Here is a 27,812-nt window from a genome sequence, read left to right as displayed (position 1 = left end):
GCGCTTCCGCCGGGCGGGCGGGGGAGGCGGAAGCCGCGGCCGGGCGTGCGCCGGGAGGGCGGGGGCGGGACCGGCGCCGCAACCGGGGCCGAGCCGGTGGGTACGGGGGGACCGCCGGGCCCGGGCCGGGCCGGGCCGGGCTGAGCCGGGTTGGGCTGGGCAGGGCAGAGCTGGGCTGGGCTGGGTTGGGCTGGGCTGGGCTGGGCTGGGTTGGGCTGGGCTGGGCTGGGCTGGGCTGGGCTGGGCTGGGCTAGGCTAGCTCCCGCCCCGCTAGGGCCCTGCGCCACGGATCCCAACCGTGGGATCTCCTTTCCCCACCTACTCGGAAGAAAAGGCCTCGCTTATGTCTGTGTGTACATATATGTATGTATGTGTATGTATAGAATTGTATTTATAGATATATATGTGTGTATACCTATGTATAGCTATCTGTATAGGTATATCATGTATGTGTATGTGTGTATGCATATATAGAGACGTATATATGTATTTACATGTATGGAACCATATTAATAGATACGTGTGTGTGGGTATATGTATATACATATATGTATACCTATATATATGTGTGTGTGTGTGTGTATATATGTGTATATGTATAGGACTGTGTTAATAGATGTGTATGTAGGTATACATTAATAGATCTATACCTATACCTATACATCTATGTGTACATAGATATGTGAATATATGTGTGTACACATATATATGAACATATGTGTATATATAGATGTATATATAAAAATATATATTATATGTGCATGTGTATATAAATACACTTATGAATATATGTATGGCACAACGAAGGCAGAGTACAACTCTGGGAGTGCTCCCGGGGATGCAGGTGCCAATCCCAGAGGGAAACAGCTTTGTTGGATCATGCACATGGGCAGGGCTTGAAGCGCCAAGGGTTCCTGCACCTCTCTGCCTTTCCCAGGGAGGTGGAGGGGTAAAACTCTTTGTGCTGTGCTGAAAATGACTCTCTGCATGTGCTTCTTCCAGGTTGGCCTGTGTGAGCACTGGGGGCCAGGTGCTTGACAGTCATTGGCTTGAAGGACCTGTGATGAGTGTGAAATTTGGACTGTCTTGGACTGTCTGAAGCACTCCAACTGTCAATGTCTGCACACTCTTGGGATTCCATCTCTCCCAGTGTGGCTGGCACCTTTCACCTCTGGATAAAGGTGTTGTTCAGGTACTGTGCTTTCAGACAGCTGGCAAACCTTCCCAGAGCCATTGTGCCTTTACACAGTACAGGTATAGGGCTACACATTTGTCTATATATTATCATGTGGTATGGAATGTTATAAATAATGTTATAACTTTTTATATTCAAGAGTATTTAGATTTTAGTCTTTACATTTTATTAAGTAGCTATTGTCTGGAGCCATTGTCTAGAGTTTGCAGATGGCATTTCTGTAGATTAAAATGAATAAGTTGCCTGTTTAAAAGAATATTGTCGTGACCTAACTGTATTTTTTTCATAAAAATACATTTTCTTTTACACATTTTCTTTTTCTTCCTCCCTCTCAGTTTTGCTTTGCAAAGCAAGTTCCTGCAGAAATAGAAGACGGGATTTCATTTCCCACGAGGGCGTTGAGTCGTGTCGCAGCGAGAGCCACTGTTAGATGTCCCGGTGTTCTTTGCCAGGACATGCCATCCCACAACTATACACTCCTGGTGACTGCCACGTCCTGCAGAAGGGGACCTGACTAATTCCTGCCCAGCCTGGAGACCCATGTGCTCCCATTTCCCATTCAAAGTTGTCTCTTTGCGAGTGTACTGAGAAACAAATGGGAGCTCGAGGTGCTCTGTCACAGAAGCAAATGATTCCTGCCAGCCATGTCCCCAGCTGAGTGGGTCCCACAGCCCTCTGCCCCCAGGGTCTGTGCCAGTAGCCACACTGGGATTTGCTGAGCCACAGGGTTCATGTTGAGCGTGTTGTGTTTTAAGGTTTTGAGGAAAATGCAGAGGCGGCACAGCAGCAACACTGACAACGTGCCTCCTGAAAGGTAAATCCTTCCCCTTCTTCTTTCCTCCATTTTTCTCTCCTGAGAGGAGTGTTCTGATTTAAGTGTAGGGGGTGTTTTAGAAGATGAAAGCTCAGAATTGAGAAAGACGTCACATTCCTGTGCATGTGGTGTGGCCAGGCTTTCTGCTCAAGTTTGGGGATTCTAGAGACCGGTTTACTTTTCTCCTTCCTATAAGTTATTGATTGCTGCCAACCACAGTGTTTCAGGATGATGATCCAATATGGCACAACTGGGAGACAGCTGGCTTAGCATGGGCAGGATGCTTGGAGCTCTGGAGGAGAGATTCATGGCACAGCCCTGTGGGGAACCTGAGCGCCATCGGTGTGCAGGGATGGACCTGTGTGAACAAGAACGATTTACACTTCTCTTATTAAGGTGTTTAAATAAAGTCTGCTGGTCTGAAGCTCCCAACTACTCTGATTTAGTGTTTTATAAAGAGTTTGGGTGACCCTCTGCATCTTCCCAGAGTCTGTATCTATCTTCACGTATGTGAGTATTTAGAAGTAGAATACCTCTAATTTGTTTCTGTAATTATGACAGCAGCAAGGGAGCCTTGCTGTTGTTGTTGTTCTGGTACTAAATATTCCCTGGTGCTTTCCCAGAGTTGGAGCATGACTTTTTTTTTTTTCCCCCAAAGAAGAAACTAATCTAATTACTCCAAGATAAAGATGGAACTGACGAATTTCATTGCTCTGTTTGAGCTGAGATTATAGGTGAAAGATCATTAGCAAATATTTTATTTTCTATAGTGGTTTTGCAGTTAGAGTTGAAGCCTTATGTCATGGCCATTGCTAGCATGGTACCATTCTTAATTTCAGAGGGGAAAAAAACCATTTTCAGTTTTTTTCTGCATGGTGCTTCTGATTTTCAACAGGGTAAATCCATATTGTCAGGAACAGAGGCTGAAGTTTTTCTAACTGTAGAAGGAAATGCTGTTGCTGCTGGTCTTCACTTTTGTTAACTTCAGCAGCCTCACAATTTCAACAAACAAACCTTGTTTGTTTTTAAATATGTCCCAGATTAATTCCTTCCTGCTGAAAGCACAGTCATGTATCCTGGTAATATTATTCCAAACAATAGTTGTGTCTTTATTTGTAACACTGTGTTCCACCCAGTCTGTTTGTTACATTCCCAGATGTGAGTTGTGTATACACCCCTGAATTGTAGTGTTAGGTGTGAATTTGAAGACCTGGCTGATGAATATTTTGGACCAGAAAGAGGTGTGCAATGTCTTGTTGACTTGATTCCTTGCTGAAGCCTGCAGAGAGATGGTGGGAATGGGGTGCAGCTATAAAAAGCCTTATTAGGAGTTTACTTAGTGGGAAGGTTTGCCTGGAGAGGTTTGAATCTGTCCCCAGAGGGAGGTGAAAAGCAGTGCTTTGTGCCCTGTAAGTGCCGGGGGAGGCTTTTCAACCCATGGGGGAGAGAGGGTTGAGGGCCTTGTGACCACTATTCCTAAAGTTAGAGATCTCCCAGGATTAAAATCAAGAGGGACCAAAGCTCTGCAACATGCCTTATTTGTGGGCTTTGCCTCTTGCTGAGGTTTATTTATTGTTTGCTCTCCTTCTTCAAGTTAGAGAAGTATTCAAGTTAAAGAAGTATTTGCTGTCTGTCAGGCATTTACTGCCTGGTGATTATTCTACTCCTTGCCTGCATTGTTCCCTCTCATCTAAACTTTCCTTGTATTGACTTCTAGTGAAGAAAAGCTGTTGTCTTTTGCTGTTAGGATGAAGATATTTATACTTTCTTTTTGTAATCTGGGTGTATTCCAACACACTCAGGACAGAATCAGTGCCAGAACCAGTTCTGTCCAGTGCCCAGTAATTTGGGTACATCCATGTCCAATTTGCAAAAAATATCAAAATAAAAGAATTTGTCAGGACCCATGAGCACATCCTTCACTTTTGTGAAGGACACATAGGCAGCTCCCAACACTTCTCTTCCCCTGATGATTCTGTCTCTTGCTGATGCAGTTCATCAGTGGGCAGGTAGTGGTTGTCCCTAAATAAAGACAGAAGATTTTGGGGGTAACTCATTGCTTTGAATTAGCTTGGTTAATTTGTTTGTTTATAGTATGGCTTGACTTGGTGGTGTTGTGGCAAGTTCCATGGGGTTTTGTATGTTTTTCTTTAAGTACTCAAATCATTATAGAAGATATTGGATTTGGTATTGGGTGTATTATTTCTTTGTTTTCTCCAAAAGTAAACAGGGTGTTTGGGAGCTTCATTCCTTGGGTGAAGGAACTGATGCATTTTGGTCAGGTCTGCGAGGTTCTCTGATCTCATCTGAGGAGTCTGGTTACTGGCCTCTAGTTCTGCAGCTGTAACTTCCCGAGAGCAGGTAGAGGGAAAAGCATCTGTCATCTGGAGACCTTCTTGTTCTGATAGTGTGTGAGGAACTCTGGAATCACTGCAGTCAGGGTTGGGCTAAAACACCACGAAGTTCTGTGTACTCTTTTTTATTTAAACGCTTTAATCTCTGCCCACTGCAGAAACCGGAGCCAGACGGTCAGTTCTGAAACCAGCGTGGATGAAAGTGGAGTTTTTGAAAGCCTGAAGGCTGAAGCCTCCTCTCCACAGCAGCTGTTCTCGGGGCTGGCCGGGATCCCCTCGGGCACCATCACAGCCACGCCCTTCCAGTCCGGGCTGGTGCTGGGCTCTTCAGCCGGAGGTGGGGAAGTGTTCATCCAGATGCCAGCCCCGAGGGAGGAGGGGGCCAGCCGAGCTGAGGGAGCCCCGTTTCACCACCGGCAGCCATCCCATCACTTCCACCATGGCCACCACCGGGGCTCCTCTCTGCTGCACATGGCAGGGGGGGACCGGCACGGGCACGCTGAGGAGGGCACTGAGGAACAGGCTGGAACTCCAGCCCCAGCTCTTTCTGAGCTAAAAGCTGTGATTGGTTGGCTGCAGAAGGGACTTCCCTTCATCTTGATCCTCCTGGCTAAAGTTTGTTTCCAGCACAAGCTTGGTGAGCATCCATCCTTTTTGAACTGTGTTTAGAGAGTTTAGAGGAGGCTTTATCAGGCTGTGATGTCTGATACATTTATCCATGTGGCAGTGTCCAGATGGAGTCTAGCACGAAGGGAACATATTCAAATGCATGGGATAATGCATGTGATAAATTCACCCTACTTTCAGTCCAAGCTGTTTTCATCTGGGTCAGATCCATCCGTTTCCTGCACGTACCAGTTCTGTTCCTTTTCCTGATTTCTCCTTGACATTCCTGTGAGGCTGAGGATGTTACCAAGGCTTCTCCCTCAGAGCTCTCTCTAGGAGAGATGAGGAGAGCTTACACTGGTGATAGCAAAGATTTCTGTGTAGTGCAGAAGAGATCAGGGGGGTGAGACTCTTGTCTTGCTGGCAGTTGTGAAATCAAGTCAAACAGCAGCAGCAGTTACACTCTGACAGAGCCTTTCCCTGCAGGAATTGCTGTGTGCATTGGCATGGCCAGCACCTTTGCCTACGCCAACTCCACGCTCCGAGAACAGGTTGCTTTGAAGGTGAGTTCAGCATTTTACCTTCTTATGTTCCCAGGAAACGTTTTCCATGCACAAAATATCATCCGTGTTGACCCTTTAATTGCAGCGTAGGGCTGAGTGCATTTATTTGTGGACAGATCTGTCTTCTTCCTCTTCTCCCCATGGATGCTCTCCCACAGTTTCTCTCCTGCTTTTTTGTGAAAGTGTGGCATAGTCAAACAAACAGAGGACAGGTCAGGGATGTTGTAATCTGCATCTCCCTCTGCCTTTGTTTGGCAGTGCCTATTCCAGCACTTCTCTGCACCTTGGTTTCCCATTATGTACAGCAGAGATGCTGAAGCCTATTTGACTTGTTAATGATGAGATTTAACTTATTAGCATTTAGATAATGTTTTGAGATGTTCAGCTGAAAGATTTCGTAGATGTATTGCTTGCTAGTGGCTTTATAATGCTCTGTGCATAATATGCTTAGAATATAAAGAAACCAGCAGATCTTTTCAGGTCTTCTCATTTTCTGTGTCAGGAGAACAGTTCAACAGCACTATAAGCACAAGGCTAGAATTGCTTTTTTGTTAAAATTACATGAGTTGCACAGGTGCATACTTGTATCTACCAGCAGCAGTGGAATCAGTGTGATCCAACGCTGAATGACCAGATAAATGGCACAGTCCAGTAACAGATTGCTGTTGCCTTGCTCTCTGCACCTCTGCCCTTCCAGCAGTGTGCCCCTTCATCTGCCTGCTTTAAATCTCATCTTAACAGTCCTGGCTGTTGAACAGCTAGACACCTCTCTTCTTAATAAATCAGCCCAGCAGAAAAATGGTGGATGTTTTCCTCTCAGGAATAAAATTTACTCCCCAAAACTTACTGAGGGCCGAGACGCAGGACAGTATCTTCTGCCATCCAGCTTCTGTCTGTAACATTCCATGTGTTTTGAAATGCAAAATTTCCACTTCTTTTGACCTTTAATTATTTTGTCAATCAAAAATGCATGTTCCAAAATGCTTTAGGATAACATCCAGATGTGCTGCATGTAGTGATGGGGTATGTTTGATTTAGCTAAGCCTTCCACTGAGTGACTTTGGATCTATTTCTAAAACACCCCTTTGATCCTTTTGACCCCTTGAATTGTCACTCCAACCAGGTGACAGCTCAGAATTTAGGACAATATGTGGAATGGACTTTTTTTAATCTGCTTGTCATACTGCATTTTAAATATCAGAAGATTTTAGATGTCCCAAGAAAGATCCCAACTTTGAAGATGCATTCTGCAAGTAAGGCTGCTGTTCTCACCAGCTTATTTTAATTAATTTCTCTAAAGTTACCTCATTGAAAAGGTTAACTGAGTGAGAGGCATTTCTGCTTGTGTTTATGTATGTCTTTACCTAGCAGACTACTTCTTAGTCCTGTGAGAATAAACTAATTACTGCACTCTTTGGTACATATTTGCATCCCCTGGGTTGGATTTTTCAGCAGCTGAAGGCTCAGCTCAAGTCTTGACATTTCGAGTTGAAATAACTCTGCTGCTTTTCCTTGCTCAGGAGAAGAGATCAGTGTTGGTTGTCTTCTGGATCCTGGCCTTTCTCACTGGAAACACCCTGTACTTGCTTTACACATTCAGCTCTCAGCAGCTTTACAACAGGTAGGCAAAATTTACATTGTACAGGATGGAAGCAGGTGATAATTTCCAGGGAGGAGAAGAGGGAAACCCCCCTTTCCCCGCACTTTGGGAGGAAGTGTGTGTGCCTAAAGGATCTGCTGTCTTTGTTACATCTTTGTAATACCTTTCAGTGCAGGAAAAGAATGTGTGTCACTTTACCAGTGGATTGTGCTCCTATCAATAAAGGGCATACACAGTGTATAAATGGGCCAGGGTGTGATGATATCAAAACACGGTGGATCCTTTTCAAGAGGGACCTCTGAATTCCCATTTTGACCACTGCAACTGAACATAAAGTGCAGGTGTCAGAGGCAGATAAGGAACTGACCCACTGATTTTCCTCTTCCTATAATAGTCTGTCAAGCTTTGAGTCTAGGTCAGGAAAAGAAATAGCAGTGTTTTACTCCAGTGTTCTCAGAGCTTGGAGGCACTTGGATCTGAGGTAGTTAAGATAGCCTTGCCTTTCAAATCCTGGCTAAATTAGTTCTCAAATACAGGAAGGTGTGTACTAATGGATTTGGTTCAGCACTGTCCCTGCTTATGATAAAGCAGATAGGAATAATGACAGATAGGAAGCAAAGAAAGGGGGAGAGCTGCAGGGCTTGAATGTGTGGGTCTGGATGGGAGGCCAAGCCATGGGATTCACTGTATGGAGCTTGTGGGAGGGAGTGGAAAGGAAGGAACAGGAATGGCAGAAAGGTGTGGAAGTGATATTTGTTTGCACCACAGGGTAAGTGTGTCTCTAAGAAGGTGGTCAAGGTTAAAAGCATGAATGGGTCTAGTTTAAAATAAAGGCTAGATCATCTAAAATAAAGGGGTTTTAGCAATTTGGGGCCATCCTACAGACAGTTTAGAGCATGGCTTGTGACCAGTGGACAGGCTAGGCCACACCTCCATGAAAAGCCCTGTTCCTGAGTGCTGCAGTGGTGTCATGCTCAGGGTGGTGTATCTCTTGCTTGCTGTGTGGGGACCTGGGACTGTTTACAACCCAGGCTTGTCAAGTTAGAAATGCCTGCTTCAGTTTTGTTTCCTTCTGGCTTATTTTTCATTTCCTGATTTTTTTTTCCTTGTTTCTAGTGCACGAATAGTAGTAAAGTCTCTGATTCTGTTTCTGTTTTTAGGGTGTAATTTTACCTGTTGTGCTGTGCCAGTGTTGTGAGTATTTTAAATTCATGTTCAGGCTTTTCATGTTGGGTTGGTTACTTTACTTTGCTTTTTTTTTTTCCTGTTTAGTTTTTGCTTTCTACCATGAAGCTTTAGCAGGTAGATACCCTGAAGGTGAATCCTGTTTTTTCAGCCTGAGAAGGGTCTTGTTCTCATTATTGCTCAAGTCAGTAGCTCCTGCACATTGCTGGATGAAATTCTGCTGTCCCAGATTCCACTTTTTTAAACAGCAAATGTTCAGCCCAGTAAATGACATTATGTAAGGGGCATCACTTTTTTGGACCGTTGGTTCAGGTAAGAGTATTAACAGAGCCCAGCTCTTGTTCTGCTTCAGGCAGTGGCCACTGTCAGAGCATGACACATGTGAAGTTCTGACCTTTCTGCTGTGTCTGGTACAGAGTTTCCTGTGTCACCACTTTGTTTCATGTCCACAAGTAGCTTTAGGGACTGTGCCCCTGTGGCAAATGAGCCTCAGAGGCTGTGGGGGTGTTCATTTCCCCAGGGAACCAGAACTGTTCTGAGCAGGACTTCCAGGACAAGCTTTTACACCCAGATCCCATGGAGCAAGCCTGTGCACTAAGGGCACTATCAGCACACCAGAGGCTCTGTTGCAGTGGGAAAGGCAGGTTATGGAGATTGCTGTCTTCCAAAGCAGACTTTATAGGTGTTTGGGTCCTGTTTTGTGATAGTGGGCAAACCTGCTGGCCTCAGTAGAAGTGGGCAAGAGCAAAGTCAAGAGGCCCACAGGAACCACAGGTCTAATTTGCGTGTCTTCCTCCTCTTGCCCTTGAGAACTTCCCTGAAGTTCAGGGGAGTTTCTAGGCTCTCTCTAGCCAGCAGTGGATACAAGAAGCTTGAGCAAGCTTCTTCTCAGTGGTATTTGAGCTGTGGTGCCTCGTGCCTTTCAGCCTTATATTCCTGAAACCCAGCCTGGACAGGCTGGACTTCTTCGACCTCATGTGGATCGTAGGCATCGCAGACTTTGTGCTGAAGTACCTCACCATTGCCCTGAAATGCCTCATCGTGGCCCTGCCCAAGATCATCCTCGCTGTCAAGTCAAAGGTAGGAGACTCTTCTTGATGCACAAACCTTTGTCTTTGATAATCTGATACCTTTACCACACATGTGCAGTGTGGAATCGGAGAATCGTGGAATGATTTGGGTTGGAAGGGTCCTTAATGACCACCCAGTTCCATCCCCTGCCATGGGCAGGGACACCTTCCACTGTCCCAGGCTGCTCCAAGCCCCGTCCAACCTGGCCTTGGGCACTGCCACAGATCCAGGGGCAGCCACAGCTGCTCTGGGCGCCCTGTGCCAGTGCCAAATATGGATGGAATAATAAAAATATTAAAATCTCTCGATAAACCTTTGGCAGAAAGTCACCTGGGTATCAAAGTTTGGTTTTTGAGCCATCACAGGCCTGAGCAAGGATTTGGTACTACCAGCAATGATTAAAATCTAGAGAGGAGAGGTAAGAACTCTTTGAGGAGGAATTGGTTCTAGCAGCCAGATAACTGCTTCTCTTATTGACCTTAAGTCCTGTCTTCTGAGTAACCTCTTTAAATTCATATTTCTAAAGCAGGAACCTCTTCATGTCATGAGAAGAAATTGCAAGTATTTGTCTCTTTGACTTGCCACTTGGGTCAAAGAAGTGACTGGGTTAAACTGAAGCTACAGATGCCACAAAAGACAGCACCAGTTCTAACCATGGGTGAAGAAATACTTTAATTAAATGCTTCATATATTTAAATGTTCATGAAACCATATGTAGAATGGGTCTAACTTGAAACTTTCATACTACATTCTCTCTTAAAATACCTTTTGATATGTTTTTACTTTTACAGATGTCTCATGCTGCCTCTTCCTCCACTCCCATGTAGCATCCACATTTCAGTGGCAAATGTAGCAATGTGTATTACTTGCATTCAGTAAAGAAACTTTCTGGCAGCTGTTGGGATGAAAGGCACTCTGTAGATGCAAGGTACCAGCATTAATTGCTGAAAGTCTCAGGCAGGGCACTTCAGGGGGTATCTAAACTGGGAATAGTTTTGCTTAGAAATGACATGGGTGGCAGGGGAGTTGAGCAGTTTGTTCCTGCACAGCAGGGATATCTAAGGTGGTTATTAATTTATTTCTGGCAATTGTCCAGCTTTTTTTTTTTTCTTTCTTCTATTATTATTATTATTATATTTTGGGAGATTAATGTGCTGGGTCAGAGCATAATCCAGCCTGGGGAGGGAGGGAGAAGTGATGTGAATAGTCTTCCCAAGATAAATTGCAGTGTTGGAAAAGGTTCACAGCCTTCGCTTGCTTGTCTGAGAGCCATCCCAAGTACTCATTAATCCTTGTCGGGAGAGAAGAAAGAGAAGGGGTCTTTATTTGCAGCTCCAGTGAGGGGCTGGTAGGATCACATCTGTCAAGGGCCTATAATGACTCAGAGCACAGATGCTTCATTTTTAATACCTTTTTCTGGAGAGCAATGTGTCTCACTTTTTTTAAGCCCCTTTTTGTCTTAGGATGTTGTGGATGGTCTCACTGTCCCCTGACACCTGAGACTGCTGTTACCCACCACTAGATCTGGATTTGGTTTTCTCCCCCACTCTGCACTGCAGCCATTAAGCCAGCCAGGGATGAAATCTGGTGTAACAAATTAAGCAAGATCCAACTGGGATGGGAGAGCTCCAGGAGAACCACAGGACACCGTGGAAATTGTAATTGGTAATCACATAGCTGAGCTCCTTCCCTGAGCCTGGTGACACAGCTGACTGCTGCAGGCCAGCACAGTGCCACGCAGATGAGGGGTTTTAAGTGGAAGCTTTTGCTCAGTTAGAACACTTCTAGTGCAATTTAGGCACGTGAACTTTGACCAAAATTTTTATCAAGTGTTTTGCTATCTGCTGTGTGAATACTTACCAGATACAAAGTTACTCTCTTCTTCCCAATGTTCTCCTAGTAGTATTTCTGCTTGAAGGCCAGCTTGGAGTTTATGACCTTCTGGGTGGCTGTCACTTAATGCTAACAGGCTGCTGGAGAAATATAAATTTAACTCAGTAGAGCTAGATGTTTTCGAGATGTGTATTGATATGTAGTGAGAAGTTTTTGTGCCAATATAACTACTCAGAACAGCAGCCTCTTGCTCCCCTAATAGAGGGCCTGAAGTGGAGGTTGCTGTGCCCTGAGGGGTGGAGTTCAGCAGAGAGGGATTTAATCCTGAGCTCCCTTGCAGTCCCCTCTTGCTGGCAGTCAGCAGTAGATCCTAAAACTTGCCCGTGGATGGGGTGGGGGGAACTTTAATCATCCTGCACTCAGCCTCTGAGCTGGCTCTTCAGAATTTCCTCATTTTGGAAGTTCAAAGGCACTTGCAAAGCTAGCCTGGCTTTTCCTGCTTCTCCTTGGGATTTTGGTCTTCTCTCAATACTGTGTGGTTTTTGTTTTTATTTATCAGTCTTCATATCCCCCCTCACTCTTGTCTGTGGACTGAACACCAACAATTTTTTGAGTCTTTTCTCAGAGATTGTTAATTCCAGATCTTATTACCCTCTTCATTCCCTCCCTGTTTTCCAGACCATTTCTCCAGTCTGTCAAGATGAATTTGGAATATAATCTTTCTTTTGGGTATGTTTACAGCCTTTCCCAGTTTAGTGTCAGCTGTACATTACTCTGTTCCATCAAGATCATTAATGAAAACAGTGAATAGCACTAAGCTCTGCTTACATCAGTAAGATGCATCTTTTCATTTTGAAAGTAAACATATGAAAAATCTGGGTTAGAACACTCAGTTCTCCCCATCCAAAGCACCTGGGTCATGCGTTCCTAGTATGAAAAGGAAGGGCAACTTTTGGTCCAAGATGACGTTTGGATCAATGCAGGGAAAGAAGAGCTTGGGAACTGGAGAGAAAAGCAGGAAGATGAAGGTAAACCCCAGCATCAGACTGACCTCACAGCTCTGGAGCCTGTGGAGTTTCCAGGAGAAGGATCATACCTGTGACTGGAGGTGCCTCTCCCTCCCCCTGAGCTGTGCCAGGCACATCGAGCTGGGTACAAGTTTCAATAACAGCTGAGCTCATCATTCCTTTGGAAGGGGGGGCTTGGCTCCCACCCTGCATGCTGAAGGCTCTCCATTAAAAAAGGCAAATAAGATCATTTGGTTCAATATTAAATGAATTAAAGTAAATTAAACTGCAGGAGCCATGTGGCCTGCAGAGGCTTCCATTGTTGTACACACATCAATGGCAGCTTTTCATTTTCACTGCTAAGGAATGACAGCTTGAGGGGGGTGGAATTCAAAATAAGGAAATAAATAATAAAAAGACACAGTTGCCAAAGATTTCACTTAGGAAATCCCAGGTGCCTGCAAGTCTTCCATCCCCTCCTCATGTTGTTGTCAGCAATCTGGGCTGGAGAAGCAAGTGAAACATGGGGGGAGGAAGAAAGAAAACCAAACCAAAAAGAACTGCAAGAAACTGTTATCCCAAGTTTTTTGATATTTGTATCCCTACTCTATAGGGGACAAAGATACTAAGGACGTTTTGATACATAAGAAAGGCCCTAAAAAGGAATTTTCTCTGCATGCTCAATACAGGTGTGCAGCCAAGTTACAGGGGACTGCATTTCCAGGAGAGTGAAAATGCAGGAAAACGCTGACATTGGTGCCTCACTGCAGCTCTGAAAATATTTGCTTGGTTTTTTTTTTTCAGTTGATTGTTTTATTAGTGCTTTTTATTTTCAAAGTACTATCTCATCAAGTCTGGTCAGAGAAAACTTGGCCTGGATGTGGCAGCAATTGCAAATTCTGCACTTGGACCTTGGACCAAAAACCTTCTTCAGGGGCACATCATGTTTCCTGCCATAGATGGGTACAGCTCTGCCATGGAACCTGGCACATTAATTTCCAAATTCCTTCTGAAGCTGCACCTTTTTTTTTTTTTTGTCCTAAGGGGAAAAAAAAAAGGCTCTTGGAGCATTTGAATCCTCTAAATATACAGAAGCAGTAAAAAACGCACTAGGAACTGGCACATAGATGATGTTTAATAAAAATTAGCCAGGCAAAGATGTTCCTGGTCCTTGGCTGTGCAATATGGAAGTTATTCCTGCTCTTCCCTCACAGTGTGGCTGAAGTGGTGTTCCCAGACAGGTGACAGCCCATCCTCTCATTCCCCTCTCCTCTCTGACCTTGGATCCTCTTTGGGGGAGCTCGCTCACAAACACATTCACTCTTCATGGACAGCAGTCTGAGCTTGGATCCTCTTGAGCCATGGGAACTCCAGGATGTTCTGCAAGGACTTTTCCCTGCTGCAGTCTGGGACTGATGTGCTGTCCCAGAGTCAGAAGTGTGGGGTTTATTATTTACAAAATTGAAAAACTAACTGAAGCATAAGAGCAGGTACTGAGGAGTGGAGACTCCTCTGTCCCCCTCCCTCAACATGCTTTGCAAGTCACTGCTACTGAACTTTAAACAGCTCATTGCACTTAAGTGCTTTCCCAGTTTAACTTTCCAGTTTAAGATATGAAAGATGTTATATTCAAAAGTGTTGTGTGCTAACTAAAATTCTCATTTTCCCCTCTAGTCCCACCTTGACATTACTCCTCATTAGTCCTGCATGGATTTTCACCAGCATCCTCCGTGCCACAATGCTGTTTACTGCTCCTATCCAACACTTTATCTATTGGCACCATGACCTGGAATCTCAGCAGAGCCTGCTCTCCTCTGATCCAAATTGCCAGCAGGTCTCCAAAGTTTTTTTGAGCATCTCCCTGTTTCAGAATATGCCCTAATGCTGCTGGCACCAGAACAAGTGAGACTTGGAGCTTCCCTTGAGTGCTAATCACACCTTGCAGTTGCCTCATTGCAACTTCTCTCACTTGCCTTGCATCCCCCATTCTAATTCCGCTGTGTCAATCCTTGCTGTGCCTCTCTGTTTCCTTGTGAGGAGGCACACATGCACTGAGGCAAAGCCTTATGTCAAAAGAGGCTGCACAGTGGAGGCTCAGCGAGGCTCTGGGGGAATTAGCATTGCTGCTGCAATGTGCCCCCTTTGCTGTGTCTAGGTTGGGATTCAATTTTTAATTATACTGTTCCACATTATTTTTCCGTGAGACTTCTTCCCTCCATTACCACACCCCAAGGATGAAGGTGAAAAACTGAAAGAAGCTGTTGCAGCAACTGGGAAGTTTATAGGAAACAAAGAAACTGCTGTAAGAACATTCTACAAGTTCAAGTTGAATGCTACACTGGAGAATTAAATCCTGTCCTTTACTTTGCCAAATAATTCCTGTGTGATCCTAGAAAAGTCAGGTAGAGCTGCAAAATGAAGTCAGTGGTTCAGCTTTTAATGGTAACCTGATCTATAAAAAGAAGGGCTTTATAAAATGTCTGATCCCAGACATCTGAGCTTGGACACCAAAACAGCCTTACCTTGACCTTTGTATTTCTGTGTCTCAGGTTCTTATTTAGAAACTGCAGAGAAAAGCTGTCCCTGAGGTCAGCCAGCAACGTGAAAATAAGGGGGTTTTAAAAGTGTTTTCTGTAGTGCTGATGTTGTAAAGGGACTGAAGAAATTTTAGAAATGTGCTCCTCTGAGCAGAGCTCAAATGGCAAGAAGGGATCAGATGCAGATCTGCCATCAAGTAGTGAGGATATAACAAAATACCAAGAAGTTACATGCTCAGTGTACAAAAATAGGCAGTGCATTACAGACTGAAATACTGCATGAATGGAAGGAAGAGTGCAATTGTATGAAAATGCTGAATTCTCCTCTTTCAAAATAAGTGCTTGATTTGAAGTATAAAAACAGTCTTTGTATGTGGTGAAGGAGGTACAGAAAAATGGAGGGTTATACACAAGTCATCGACTTGCTTTTTTAACTGAGCACTGAAAAAAAGGAATCAAAATTTCACCATGTGGTATCTGAGGCTCATCAGCAGAGCTGCTAAAATTAGATCCCAGCACAGCCCTTCCCCACGTGTGCTAATGAAGTGTTTGATACCAGCAGTAGCAGCAGCAGCTCTCACAGAACTCACTTGGAGGAAGCAGGGCCAGCACTGCCCTTCTCCCTTCTTGGTGAGAGCAGGGTTTTTCTTCTGTTACCTAACGTACCCTAATTAGGAGCCATAATTTCAGGTAATATCCTATTTAATCTCTGCAGTTCTGGCTCGTGCACAGTCCAGTCCTGCACTGGGGCTGGCTCACAGGCTCGCCAGAAAGATTTTGCTGATCTTAGAGAGCTGTTCAATCTCTCTACAGTGCATTCCAGAAAAAATTCCCAGATTTACATGGATTTTTATGACATGGGCAAAGTCACCTAACAGAGACAGGCCTTGCCTTATTTCAAGCTGTTGTGCCAAGTCAGATGCACAGGAGAAATAATTATATTTGTGCTTCATATAACATGCAGTGCTAATCTTGAAGAAAAAAAAAGCCAGTATATTTTAGCTGAATTTTTCAGACAAAATACAGCTTGAGACAAAGATTTTACTTTGAAAAATGTAACCTAGATAGCCAAGAGATAACAAAGCTGAGAAGTGGCAGACAGGTATGTTGAGTGTGCTTACCCCTGATGGGTGCTGTCTGCAGTAAGTTGCTGCTATCAGAAATCTACATTTTGCTGCTGAAATTGTAGGGAACAGTCCTCATTTTCCAAGCCTCTGGCTCAGAAGGAGGGCCTCACTTCTGCAGCAGCTCTTTGTAGAATTATTTTGGATTTTCTGGCACTTTTCCTAGTTTAACGAAGGGGCTGGTGTGGTGCACTGAGATGCCTAACAAGACTTAGAACTTTCTAGTTCTCTTCAAGTGATGCTCAGCTGCCCTTGCATTCCTCTCTCCCAGCTGGAATCACTCTAAACTTATCAACATTTAATAGTCAGGTGGGTGCTGTTAAGGGGCTGCATGGAGGGATGCATCCTTTAAAACTTAACTTCACTCTTGGGAGGCTGTGACCAAGTTTCTACCTGCTAAAACATCCTGGTACCCTGCAGTTACCACTGCAAACTGAAGACTTGCCTTAGAGAAGGGGATTCTGAAAGCTGTGGGGAGGCTGGAGAAGTTGTGGTTAGATGCTGAAGTTTATCACTTGCTGCCACTTGCCACCTCCACAGCCTGTCTGTGCTCTGGGGCTGCCTTGGACCCAGCTTTCCTGACATCTCTCTGTGGACTCGGGTGTTTTAGTGCCTCAGAACTTGTGTTGTAGAAGAATTCCAGCCTTGATGCCCGAGGTGCTGGATGCAGCAGCTCTGTCTGATGCAATGGGAGAGCAAGCAGTGACCTGTCCCAGCCCAGCTGCTGGGGAAGCAGGGATCAATGAAGGATGGAGGGTGGGAGGAACGAGCTGGAGACAGCAAAGTTTGCTGCCTTTTGCTTGCTGGGAGCTTTCATCAGAGCCGTGTGGAGGGACACGGTGACAGCGTTGTCATTTCTGCCACAGGAGCTCCCGAAATAAATGATGATTGCATCGAAGCACGAGGCTGGAGAGAGACCTCTGTGCTAATTTAATAAATTGCTCGCATTTAGGACCCCAGATTGTTGTTGTTACGCGTTTGCTCTGCGATGCCACCTGGGATTAGTGCGGAGGAGGGGATGGGCAGAGCAGGAAAGCAGCCCGGGTCCGTTAGCAACCGCTGGTGTGACCTCACTCGTGTCCCGGGGGATATGAGATCATGAGCGTGCCAGAGCTCTCCGAAGGATTCGATTTGTTGGGAGCAGCAGGATGGCCTGCGAGTGATCTCATCCCGAGCCCCCGGGGAAGGGCGCTGGCTGTTGCCAGCCCGGCTGCGAGGACTTAATCCCCATCCCCACCTCACCAATTAGTGATTGGCCTGCGATGACATCACTGATGACAAAGCTAACTGGGACAACACAGCAAAATTCCAGGGGAATTTCCCCTTCTCCAGGAGCTTAGCAAATAAAAGGATTTTGACAGGACAAACCCAAATCTTTCAGTCCAGATAATGTCATTGCAGATTAAACATCCTTCTGGGCTCAGTTTGCCACTAGCTGTCCCTGTAAACAGCGTGGGACAGAACAAACCCTCGATAGGGCTGGGGGTGGCCCTAAATTAGACACTTTTATTCAGGTTCTGGTGAAGGCTGACAAAGGATGTTGCCCATTCTTTGAGTCTCTTTTGAGAGAGAAGATTTCAGCCAGCACACTTCCCCCTCCCCACCTTTCCTTCCTTGAGGTCTTCAGGAAGATTCGGTCTCTTCAAGTTTTAAATGCCCCGAGGATTTAATTTTCAGCACCAGTCTTTATCTGTGCACTGCCCAAGAGCCAACGCACGCCTGAGTGGAAGGGCAGGGATGCTGGCAAACGTAATTAATTTGATTCTTTGGGATTACCTAAAAAGTTGTCAGGAAGACTGGGGTCACTTTGCATTTAATCGCTGTACTTTCAGAAGGGGTGTAAGGTCAAAGACATCGAACTTGCTTTCCTTTTCTCACAAATAATGATGTCTACAATTTACATCATATTAATCCCATATTAACCTTTGCTCTTCTGCAGCATTGTCCAAATACACAATTTATTGCCTGTCCATAACCCACTGCAAAGTTTAAAATTCCAGAATGCAGCATAGCTGTGTCAGTGACAGAGCCCTATGGAGGAATGAAGGGATATTTATCCTTTCTAGGCACAGAGTTCAGTGGCTGCAGAGAAAGCTGCATCTCATGAATATGGTCTCTGCACCATTTAACAGTGCAGTGATCAGTGAACACCAGCCCTGCACAAATTAAGTGTTCTCCTTTTGACTTGCTGATAATAATCATGCCTGGTTGTCTTGCAGGGAAAGTTTTATTTGATTATTGAGGAGCTGAGCCAGCTGTTCCGCTCCCTTGTCCCCATCCAGCTGTGGTACAAATACATCATGGGAGATGATCCATCCAGCAGCTACTTCCTGGGCGGAATCCTGATCATCATGTACAGCCTCTGCAAGGTGAGCACTGCCGCATTAACAACCCCTGGGGAGTGTGGCAGGAGCAGGGCAAGCAGCACAGCTGAAGGGGACAAACGCCCCTTTGGGTTGTGGCTGTCCCTGCCCAGGAAACTGCAGCAGCTGAGGGCACCACGTGCTACAGCCAAAGGCATTTTGCTGTCCCAGCGTGTGGGCATTGCTGAGCTGGGGGAGGATCTGAGGCTGCTCACCAGTGTTGCATCAGACTTATGAAGTCATTGCTGCTCCGTTAATCCCTTTCTGCAAAGGCTGCAGGAGAAGGGGAGCTGGCCTTGGGGGAGCAGTGCTGGCAGAGGTGTTGGCTGGCTCCAGATGTCACACAAAGGCAGGCTGCAGACAGTTACATGTTTGTCTCTAAGCTTTCCTCTGCCACTCAGCTCTGAGTGCAGCAGAGAGAGGGACATCCAAGTCCTGCCTGGATAAAACAGGCAGCTCTGCCCCATTCTAGGTCCTGGTCTGGCTGATACAAGTGATGAACAGGAGTAATTAATGTTCCCCCAAAAATAAGAATGTTGAGAGCATAGAGTCTGTACAGTTGTAAATGAGTAGGTGTGATTTAATCAGTACAGTGCCAGATCTGAGGTCTAGAAATAGTTACATTTCTACTGCTGTGGTGTCCATCCCTCTGAGAAAGGCCAGGCTTGCTCCATCCCAGATACCTGTCTGTGCCTGTGGCTCTGCAGGAGCAGACTAAAAAATGAAGAATAGATAATATATCCAAGCTGGAAGCAGCTCAGAGGAGCAGAGTAATGCTAAATTATAGTGTAGCTCTGTATTGTATGGAAATAGGGTCATGCAACCCCTCCTGTCAAGGACTTTACAGTTCTTCTGAGCAAATTAGGCAGAGGAGGTCATGGCCAGTGAAGTGATTTGGTCACAGCAGGTCTGAGACCAAGCCAGGAGCAGAGCAAACGGTGCCAGAACAGGAGTACGTGAGGCTGGTGCAGCACTCCCCTCCATCCTCAGCTCTTTCCTGCTCTTCTCTCCGTGCTGTGGGAGAGCATTGTTGGGCCTTTCAGAGGTGGCATTGCCTGGACCCACGGCGGTATCCAGCCCTTCCCTGCCCTTCTGGCTTGGCAGTTCAGGCATGCAGACCACAGACATACAAGAGCAAATTTCTCGTGACCTTTCTTGTGTCCCTGCTTGCAAAAATAACACCTGGAAAAGGGATGCAGTTCCACATGCCATTTCTACACCTGGAGAAGCCCTCAGAGGGGGAAGATGCTGGTGGGGACTTCTGCTCCTTGGAGCAAGGGAAACCAAGCTCAAAACTACAGCTGACAGGGCAAGGGCCTCCCCAGCCAGGGTCAGACACAGTCCAACAACTGCAGGGCAGAGCCACAGCAATGAGGCAGGCTCAGGGTGAGGAGTCACTCCAGGTGCTGGGGTGGCCAGAGCAGTGGGGTCTGGAGCAAGGCACAGCCAAACTGGACACCAGCACTTTCAGAGCCCAGCTCAACCATGAGCTGAGATTTCCAGGGCTGAGCTTAAACAGAGCTGCTGGGCCCAGGGGTTGGCTGTGGGAGGAGAGCCCAGGTGAGGCTCCTCAGGCCCTGGCACAGGTGGGAGCAGTTCCTTAGGGGTTAACTTGATTCTGTCCTGTGAAGCCTTTATAGGGAGTGTCAGGGTGATCTAGATTGGAAAAGCAGCTTCATTTTGGACAGTTTGTGTCCAGGTTAGGCTTAGCCCTCTGCACACCAAGACTTTGCTTGGAAGCGAGAGGAAAGGGGAAGCACCCTCTCCCAGTGCAGAGTGTGGAGCACTGGGTGTGCCCATCCCATTTACAGTCACCAGAGCTACAGCTCCAATTCCTTGCCTGAGATACTGAAAATATCCCCAGAGGAGTCCACATTAGCAAAGCCACAAACCACATTAGAAAAACCACAGAAGCCAATTTGGCACTGAGAGCTTCTGTGCTCCTGGCAGAAATCCAGGGCTTGGCTGAGGCTGTGTCCCCTTCCCCTGCACAAAGGGCAGGAGCACTTCCAGGAGGTTGCATGGAGCTGCTGGGAGCTGTGGTGATGGCTCCACGTGGACTGTGTAGCCATGAACCTCTGGTTTTGGAGGAGAAGTCCTAGGTGTTCACAAGTAGAGCATCCAGGTTGTGTTTCTTCCCTGTCCTGAGCAGAAGCACTCTCTGTGAATAACGCAGTTGTAAAATGATGGCTGGTGCAGCAAAAGGCAGGGCATGGGCAAGAAATGGGTGTTGGACCTCTGAAACATGCACAGGGAAAGAAATGAGGGGGGAATATGGGCTGGGAGAGAGGAGACATTGGAGCAAAGGCACTGGAGTCACGCTGTAAGCAAAGCAACCAGGAAAATCTGGGAATTGCACTGTGGAAAAGGGCTGATCCCCATCCTTGTCAGGTGATGGAACGTCTGAGGCAGTGGGCAGCCTCAAGTGGTGGCTGCTGAGTGGAAGCATTACTGGAAGGACCCTGGGAGCCCTCTCTGTGCTGACTGGAAGCATTATTGGTGCCTTCATTTGCTTCCACATCCATTGCAGGATGATCTCATTGGCATTCCCTGCAGTGAGCCCACTTAATCACCAAAAATCATAAACAACAGAAAGCCAACTGCAGCTCTCTGTGCCTTTGCAGTGCTGCTCCAGCTCTGCACCTGCAGCATCACAGCCTCCCCTGTCCTCAGGTGACAGACAAAGCTCCTGCTGGGCCACCAGCCCCAGCTGATGCAGGGCTGTTCCTTGCACTGGTACTTTCCACATCTTGTTTAGTTCAGTGTCTTTCCCTGTGCTCTGCCAGCAGATAGGGAAGATAAAGATAAGATAAAGGAGTGGATTAGGTTTCCAGACTGTTTTCCCCTGGTTTTTTTACCTTTCCGCTTTCCCGTTCCCTCCCCTTTCCTATGGGAACGGGTCCATCTTAGCCCTTCCCTACTCAGTGGGGTGGACAATTGTCCCCAGCACAGCCTGGTGCCAGCCTCTCTTTGTGTCCTGTAAAGTCCCCAGTTTGCAGTCAGCTGCTCCCAAAGCTTTTCTGGCCACCCTTCCCCACTGTCAATTCCCATTTATTACATATTTCATGATCACCATGAAATCTTTTTTGGCACAATTGTTACTTTTTTCCCTCTGAGTATCCATTTGGAGAGAGTTTGCCGAGTTTCTGGACTCACACCCGCACACAGAGGTTTTGTGAAAATGATCTAAAATGGAATGTCTTTTTTGCAGTCTTTTGACATCTGTGGCCGTGTGGGAAGTGTCAGGAAGGCACTGAAGGTCCTTTGCACCCCCCAGGTAAGGAGTTAAATGGAGAGGAGCAGTCTCAGGGGTGGAGCCTTGTCCCTGCTGGATGATAAAATTGAAACTTGCTCCGTGTATCAGGACTACAGAGTGAAACAAAGCTGCTCCATGGCTGGACAAGCTGGGGGCTCCTGTAAGGGATGTCAGGAACCTTTTCTGACATCTGCCCTGCCCCAGCTGTGGTGAGAAATTGTTCCTGTTCTGTCTGATTGGAAGCTCTGTGTAACAGGGATTAATCCAACTGCAAGGAGCTAACAAAACTTTGTAGTGCCAAGTGTGGGAAGGACTTTGTGGCGCCTGGTGTGCAGTGCCGTTGACACACGAATTATCCCAGGCACTGCATTCCACAGGGCTGATATTTAGATCTGCTGCCGTGACTTACATTTTAAAAGGGTAAAATCAAAGACTGTAGAGGAAAAGAACCTCATCAAAGTTTGCTGGAGCTTATCTTGCTTATTCCCTGGGCTTGGGCTGGTCATTTTCCCTCAGCAGGTTTCTCTTTCCCCTAAATCTGTTACAGTGGGAGAAGCAATATTTACCTCCCCTGTATCTAAAGAGAAAGTGGGCAGCCTGTGGGTGCTGCTGCTGTTACTCTTTCTTCTATTGTCTACTTGCTAATAATAATACCTCCCTCCATCTAAAAACCCCTGCAAATGATGCTGAATTAATGCTCTCAGCTCCCTGTTGAGCTCATTAAATTCCGTTATCCTTGCTGTGCGAGTGGAGGCCCTAAAAGATGGAGTCAGCTCGAGGGGAAAAGCAAACAGGGAGCACAGAGCTCCAGACTCCCCCTGTGCCCCTTCCCCAAAGAGCGACACGACTCCAGTGTCCTTGTGGGGAGTCTGGGGGTGAAGAGCAGTGTCTCTGTGCACATTTACCCTTCCAATCCTTTGATGTGGGCTTTTTTTTCCCCTCCTCTCCCTGACAGACCTATGGAGTCCGTGCCACCAGCCAGCAGTGCACTGAGGCAGGAGACATCTGTGCCATTTGCCAGGCAGAGTTCAGGGAACCTCTGATCCTTATGTGCCAGGTAAGACCCCAAAACTCCCCTGCTGGCATTCCTTCAGTGAACTCCTGCAGTGGGGAGAGGCACAGCCAGCCTGGGAACTTGTGAAGTCATTTGCTGGGTCTTGATCCAGCTCCTGGTGGATATTTATTGCCCTGGATAACCCCTGGATCATGGCAGCTGAGCCACTCTTGGGGTGACCGTGGCTGTGGGATGGACAGAGCCTTGTGGGGCAGGGACTGGGCAGTGCAGATCCTGGGTCTAGAGTGAGCGGAGTTTTACCTGCCCCTTGGGGGGGCTGGATAGCTTTAATACTCCCTTTTGATAACAGGGTTATCAAATTAAAGCCATCCTGTGCATCAAAGGTGCCTCTTAGCCTGTGAACATCTGTACAGATGTTTCTGAGCTGGAAGCCCCAGAGAAGCTGCTTTGGGATCTGCTTGGCAGAGCTGGGATTCTGAGGAGTGACTTCACATGTGTGGAGGAGTTCTCAGCTTCTCACAGCTCCTCATGCTCCCTCCTTGCCCTTTTCCTGTCCTTCCAGTCTGGGACTGCATGGTGTGTGCTGGAGAGAATCCGGGGAGGGGTCAGTGCAGAAATGAGAGGAGGAGATAAGGGGTGAAAACTGACATTTGTGGAAAAGGGGAAACTGGGAGCAGAATAAAGCAAATGCAAGGAGCAGGGGGAAGAGAGGAGTTGTTGGAGCTCAGTAAGGACTTCAATAACTCAGGGAACTGAGGATGGAAATGTGGTAGAGGAAACCCTGTCAGCCCAGGTGTTGTAGGCCTTTGGAGTGTTTCTTTCTAGTGCTATTATTACAAACCAGCAATAAACCATCAGCTTTGGCAAACTGGGGTTTGTGTCCCACGTCCTGTGGCTCCCTCCCTGCTGCTGCTGACAGTCCCTCTGTCCCCAGCACGTGTTCTGTGAGGAGTGCCTGTGCCTGTGGTTCGACCGGGAGAAGACGTGTCCCCTGTGCCGCTCGGTCACCGTGGAGACCCTGCGCTGCTGGAAGGACGGCACCACCTCTGCCCACTTCCAGGTGTACTGACAGCAGGACAGCTCACCAGGGCACAGAGCAGGAACAGCTGGAAAACCCCAGGATCCTGTGCCCCTGTTTAGTCGCCTGTGGTTTTGTTTCAGTCTTTCTTCCAGCTCTGAGCCAACAGAACAATTGTGACTGGCCAGAAACTTTACCCTCAAAGGCAGGGAAGGTGTGGGTTGTGTTATGGCAAACTATAGGATGTTTCTGGAGCTTACATGGTTATAAAGTCTTTGGGATGTTTCCTATTTGCCTGTCCTTTTAGTATGGACAAACACTGCGTGTCCAGGGCAGGGGAGCTGTGACTGCACGTGCTGAACAAAGCTGTGCTCTGGCTGAGGAGCTTCACTTTACCTGGCCCTGCATTCCCTGAATCCATAACTTTATAGAATTACACAGCACCTCTGAGAACTCTTCCCAAGCAGTGCTTCAGAACCTCATGTCCAAAGTTGCAGTTGGAGAAATGTCATTTCCCAGCTGTTTTTCCAACTGATTCCACAAATGGCACATGCTGTCACCTTAAGAAAATCACAGGGAACTTGGGAAGGACCACACCAGTGAAGCTGGAAATGACACTTCCTTTCCCTGGGAATGTTTTTCCTCTTTAATTTTCATGATGAGACTCCTGATTTCCCAGTCTCTGGGGAGAGCAGCGGAAGGTTAAACTCAGGTTGGGTTTGTCTGCGTGGAAATCCAGCTCCTGACCAAGAGCATTTCACAAACTTAGGGTCTCTGCCCTGTGCTCCTCAGCCAGGACCTGCCTGGGTTCTCCAGGGAAAACCAGAACCTTGAGCTTCAGCAGGAGCTCCTGGAGGAGGGAGGTCCCTGACGGGAATTAACCCCATCCCTGTGGCCGAGGTCTCTGCTGAGGTTCTCCAGCAACACAAGCCCTCAGAAGGAGCTGCTGTTTGTTCTGGAGCTTTCCTGTCCCCAGACGACCTCTGCTCCCACCCCTTTGGAACAGCAGCATCTTCCCAGCTCATTGCCATGGAAATGGCTCAAGGTGACAGCCCCACCTGAGCCATCAGCGGGAAGAGGTTCCTGGGGGAATGAGGCTGAGTCTGTGCTGATGGAAACTCCACAGGGGAAGGATTAAAGCAAACGGGAGCTGATGGGAACAGGATTAAGGCTCCACATTTCTTTGTAAATACCAGTTCAGTGTGGCTGAGGAGGAATGGTGAGAGGCAGAGCATGAGCTGGGGAAAATCCAAATCTGGCTTGGGAGGTTCAGGGAAGCAGAGGAGGAGAAGCTTTACTTTCCAAAACAAAGCGATGTCAAATCCTTGTCAAATGCATCCTGTGGAAGTGGAGAACTAAGCCAAGGAATCTCATTGCTCTCTGCAATGGGAATAGCTTCCCTCATCTTTGGGATGGGGGAGAGAGTTCAGAAAGGCAGAAAGCAAGGTTTTCATTGGGCATAAAAATATGATGTGTGATAGCCTGGAATATGCACCAGGAAAAGGGGAAATGAGGATTCCATGGGTAGGGAGTTTCTGAAAGGCTTCAGTGTCACTTTGCAGTGCCAATGAACCCAAGGATTTGTGTTCCTGCTTTCAAACTGTTTGAAAAGCTACTTCTCATTCTGAATTTTTTTCCAAAATGCTCCTGGAAAATGTGTTTGGAGAGTGTAGGAAAAGGTCAGTTGGAGCCCAGCTCTACAGAGAGTGTGGGATACACTGCTTCAGAATCAGTGCTTTACTTGGTGATAAGGCAGGAAACCAAAGGGAAAGGTTGGGTTTGCATTCTTAAAGTTTTGGGGTTTTTTGGGAGGATGGTCCTACCTTCTCCTGGAACATGACACTTGGACCAGAAAACATCCCAGGGGAACTTCCATTCCAGTGACAGCTGCTGGGAGCCTGTTGATTTCCATGGGAAAGCAGGGAAGGCTGGGGAAGGAAGTTCCTCTGAGAGAGGAAATAAAACCCGGAGCCTTTTTTTGCCATTGAACAGTTATTTTTCTTTTTTTTTAATAAATTCCTTATAAATATGTACAAAGAGTCTCAGCATATGAAATTCCTTTTACAAAAGAGAGAAGCCCCATCCAGCCAGGACCGGGAGCCTCCTGGAGCTCCAGGAACTCCGAGCACAGGCCCTGCCCTTGCTTTGGTGAGGGGGAAACCTGCACAGTGACCCTGCTGGAGTTAATCCCAGTGGTACTGGATCAGCAAAATGCCAGGAACTGGGCATTCCCTGCCTGCCATTCCCTTAGCAACGCCCTGGGAGAGACTGGGGAATTCGCAGTGGCCTCAGGACTAACGAGGACAGACGGGGAGGGTTTTGTGATAAGCTGTGGTGAATGACTGGAAAAGGGGTGCTGTAAAAACCCAGGGAATTAAATCCCACTGCAGCTGGGTTTGCTCTGCTTGGTGCCACCTGTAACTACTGATGGAGTAACTAATAAAGGTGTAACTAATAAAGGTGTAAGTAATAGTGGTGTAAGTAATAATGGCCATTTAATCCTCAGATGCTTTCAGTGAATATTTATCAAGCTCCAAAGTCACTCCCTGTAAATATTAAAAACCTTGGGAAATTCAAGCACTCCAGTAATTTCCACGGGGTGGACACTGAAGTCACATCAAAATTCACTCCTGTACTCAAATATTGTCAGGGAAAAATATTCACCTGTTTGTATTCTGTGGTGTAGAAACCCAAGGCAGGAGCAGCAGGTGAGGATCCCTCCCCTCCTCTCAGACTGCCTGGGCCTAAGGGAGCCCAATTCCCATGGTATTTACAGTTCCCTCAGCCCCTGGATCTGGAATTGGCATGGCCAGAGTCTCCTCACCGGTTGTGATGAGATGGAAAGTTCAGCTCACACACAGCAAAGTTACACACGAATGAGGCTGAGTTTGATGCCTGGATTGAAAATCAAATTTGCTGGGAGCAAACTGGCTCCAAGGAAAGTTGTGAACCTGCTGGGGAGCTGGGATACAGCCAGGAGGGCTGGATAGGGACAACAGTGTGTGCCCAGGGTTTGATGTGGAGCCTCAAGTTCTGTTCTATACATCCCAGGCTCCTGTTGAGATCAGGGACAGATGCTGTGTAGGAGAATTGAGTATTAAGGCAGATGTGCTATCCTGTCCTCATCAGGGCCATTTTCACAGGGCAGTGCAGTTTTCCAGCTGGGAAGTGCCTCATTCCATGCTGTCTGTGGACAGACACTGCACCAGTTTAACCAGTTCAGTATGTGATGAATTTCAATAGCAGGAACTGCTTCTGCTCATGCTGAGGGTTTAAAACCTTTATAACTTCACTGTGATATGGAAACAAAAACTCACAAATCAGATGAAATTGAGTCAAGGAGTGTTTGGGATTTAAGGGAACTGCTTTAGCAATGGGCTTGGCTCAAAGAGGAATTCCTGCCTCCCTGCTCTGAAGCAGGAGCGGGATGGGATTCTCACCCCTCCCCATTGGCAGCTCCCTGGTTTGGGTGATTTGCTGGATGTTTGCCTTGGATGCTGCCCCTCCTGGGCACACCAGGGTGTGTGGCAGGAGGCCTGGTCCCATTCCATGCTTCTTTACCTGTGGAAAATAATTCTAAGAGGGAAGAGGGAGGAATGTGGAGCTCATGGGCCAAACCCTGCCCTGGTGTAAGCCAGGAGTCGCTGGTGCAGCCCAGAGTTCACCTGGCCAAAGGAGCTGTGTGAGCAGGTGGCAGGGGAGCTGATCAGCAGCCCACACCAGGCTGCTTTTACCTTGGAATATGGAATTCCAGGTTGTGCTGGGAGCTGTCTCGGCAGAGAACTGCTTTAAAAATTCATGAAGACTTCCCTGCCAGCTGTGCTGTGCGCAGACCATGAGCTCATAACTGCGCTCTCCTCGCTGCTGAAACCTGAGAGGGCTCTGTTTTCCCGTCTGGAGAGCACTCCCCGGCCTTCCCAGCTGACCAAACCCAGGGATTGCTCGGCTGCTGTGAGAAAACAAAAGGGCCAGAGGGGAACTGTGCCGGTTTCCTGCCCACAGGACGGAACAGGGAATTTCCAGGGAGTTCACAGCACCCTTCCCTTTCCATGCAAACACCAACCAGGGGCAAAGCAGATCTTGTAGAAAGGATAAAACCACCCCTTGTCAAAAATGGAGGCGTTCAAGGATAGCAATTACACCACAAAATGTAAGACTTTGACAAATCCGTACCCTCGAGTAAGGAATTCCAGTTCTGTACAGGGAATTCTGGCTACAAAACAACTTCACCCTCGGCTCATGCGAAACATCCGGTTTGGAACTACAGAAGT

At 47.0% G+C, this 27,812-nt stretch overlaps 1 protein-coding gene across 2 annotated transcripts; it reads left to right on the top strand.

Annotated features, from left to right (window-relative positions):
- The first annotated feature begins 71 nt into the window (after nucleotides 1-71).
- Nucleotides 72-26,838, top strand: RNFT2 (ring finger protein, transmembrane 2). Of its 2 annotated transcripts, none has more exons than XM_082293472.1 (11): nucleotides 72-96; nucleotides 1,003-1,192; nucleotides 1,531-2,009; nucleotides 4,522-5,000; nucleotides 5,456-5,532; nucleotides 7,053-7,153; nucleotides 9,244-9,397; nucleotides 18,109-18,258; nucleotides 21,464-21,529; nucleotides 22,464-22,565; nucleotides 23,458-26,838. In XM_082293472.1, exons 3-11 carry the CDS (start codon nucleotides 1,927-1,929, stop codon nucleotides 23,590-23,592), a joined length of 1,347 nt encoding a protein of 448 aa, XP_082149598.1. In that variant the 5' UTR covers nucleotides 72-96; nucleotides 1,003-1,192; nucleotides 1,531-1,926; the 3' UTR covers nucleotides 23,593-26,838. The 2 variants fall into 2 exon arrangements, with proteins under 2 accessions (XP_082149598.1, XP_082149599.1); XM_082293473.1 differs by lacking the exon at nucleotides 72-96 and adding an exon at nucleotides 285-363.
- The last annotated feature ends 974 nt before the right edge of the window (nucleotides 26,839-27,812 follow it).

The sequence above is a fragment of the Coloeus monedula genome (genome assembly GCF_965178545.1).
Source record: "Coloeus monedula genome assembly, chromosome: 18".
In the NCBI taxonomy this organism is placed as follows: domain Eukaryota; kingdom Metazoa; phylum Chordata; class Aves; order Passeriformes; family Corvidae; genus Coloeus; species Coloeus monedula.
The sequence above is the reverse complement of the archived record's forward strand: the minus strand, read 5'-3'. Positions and strand labels throughout refer to the sequence as shown.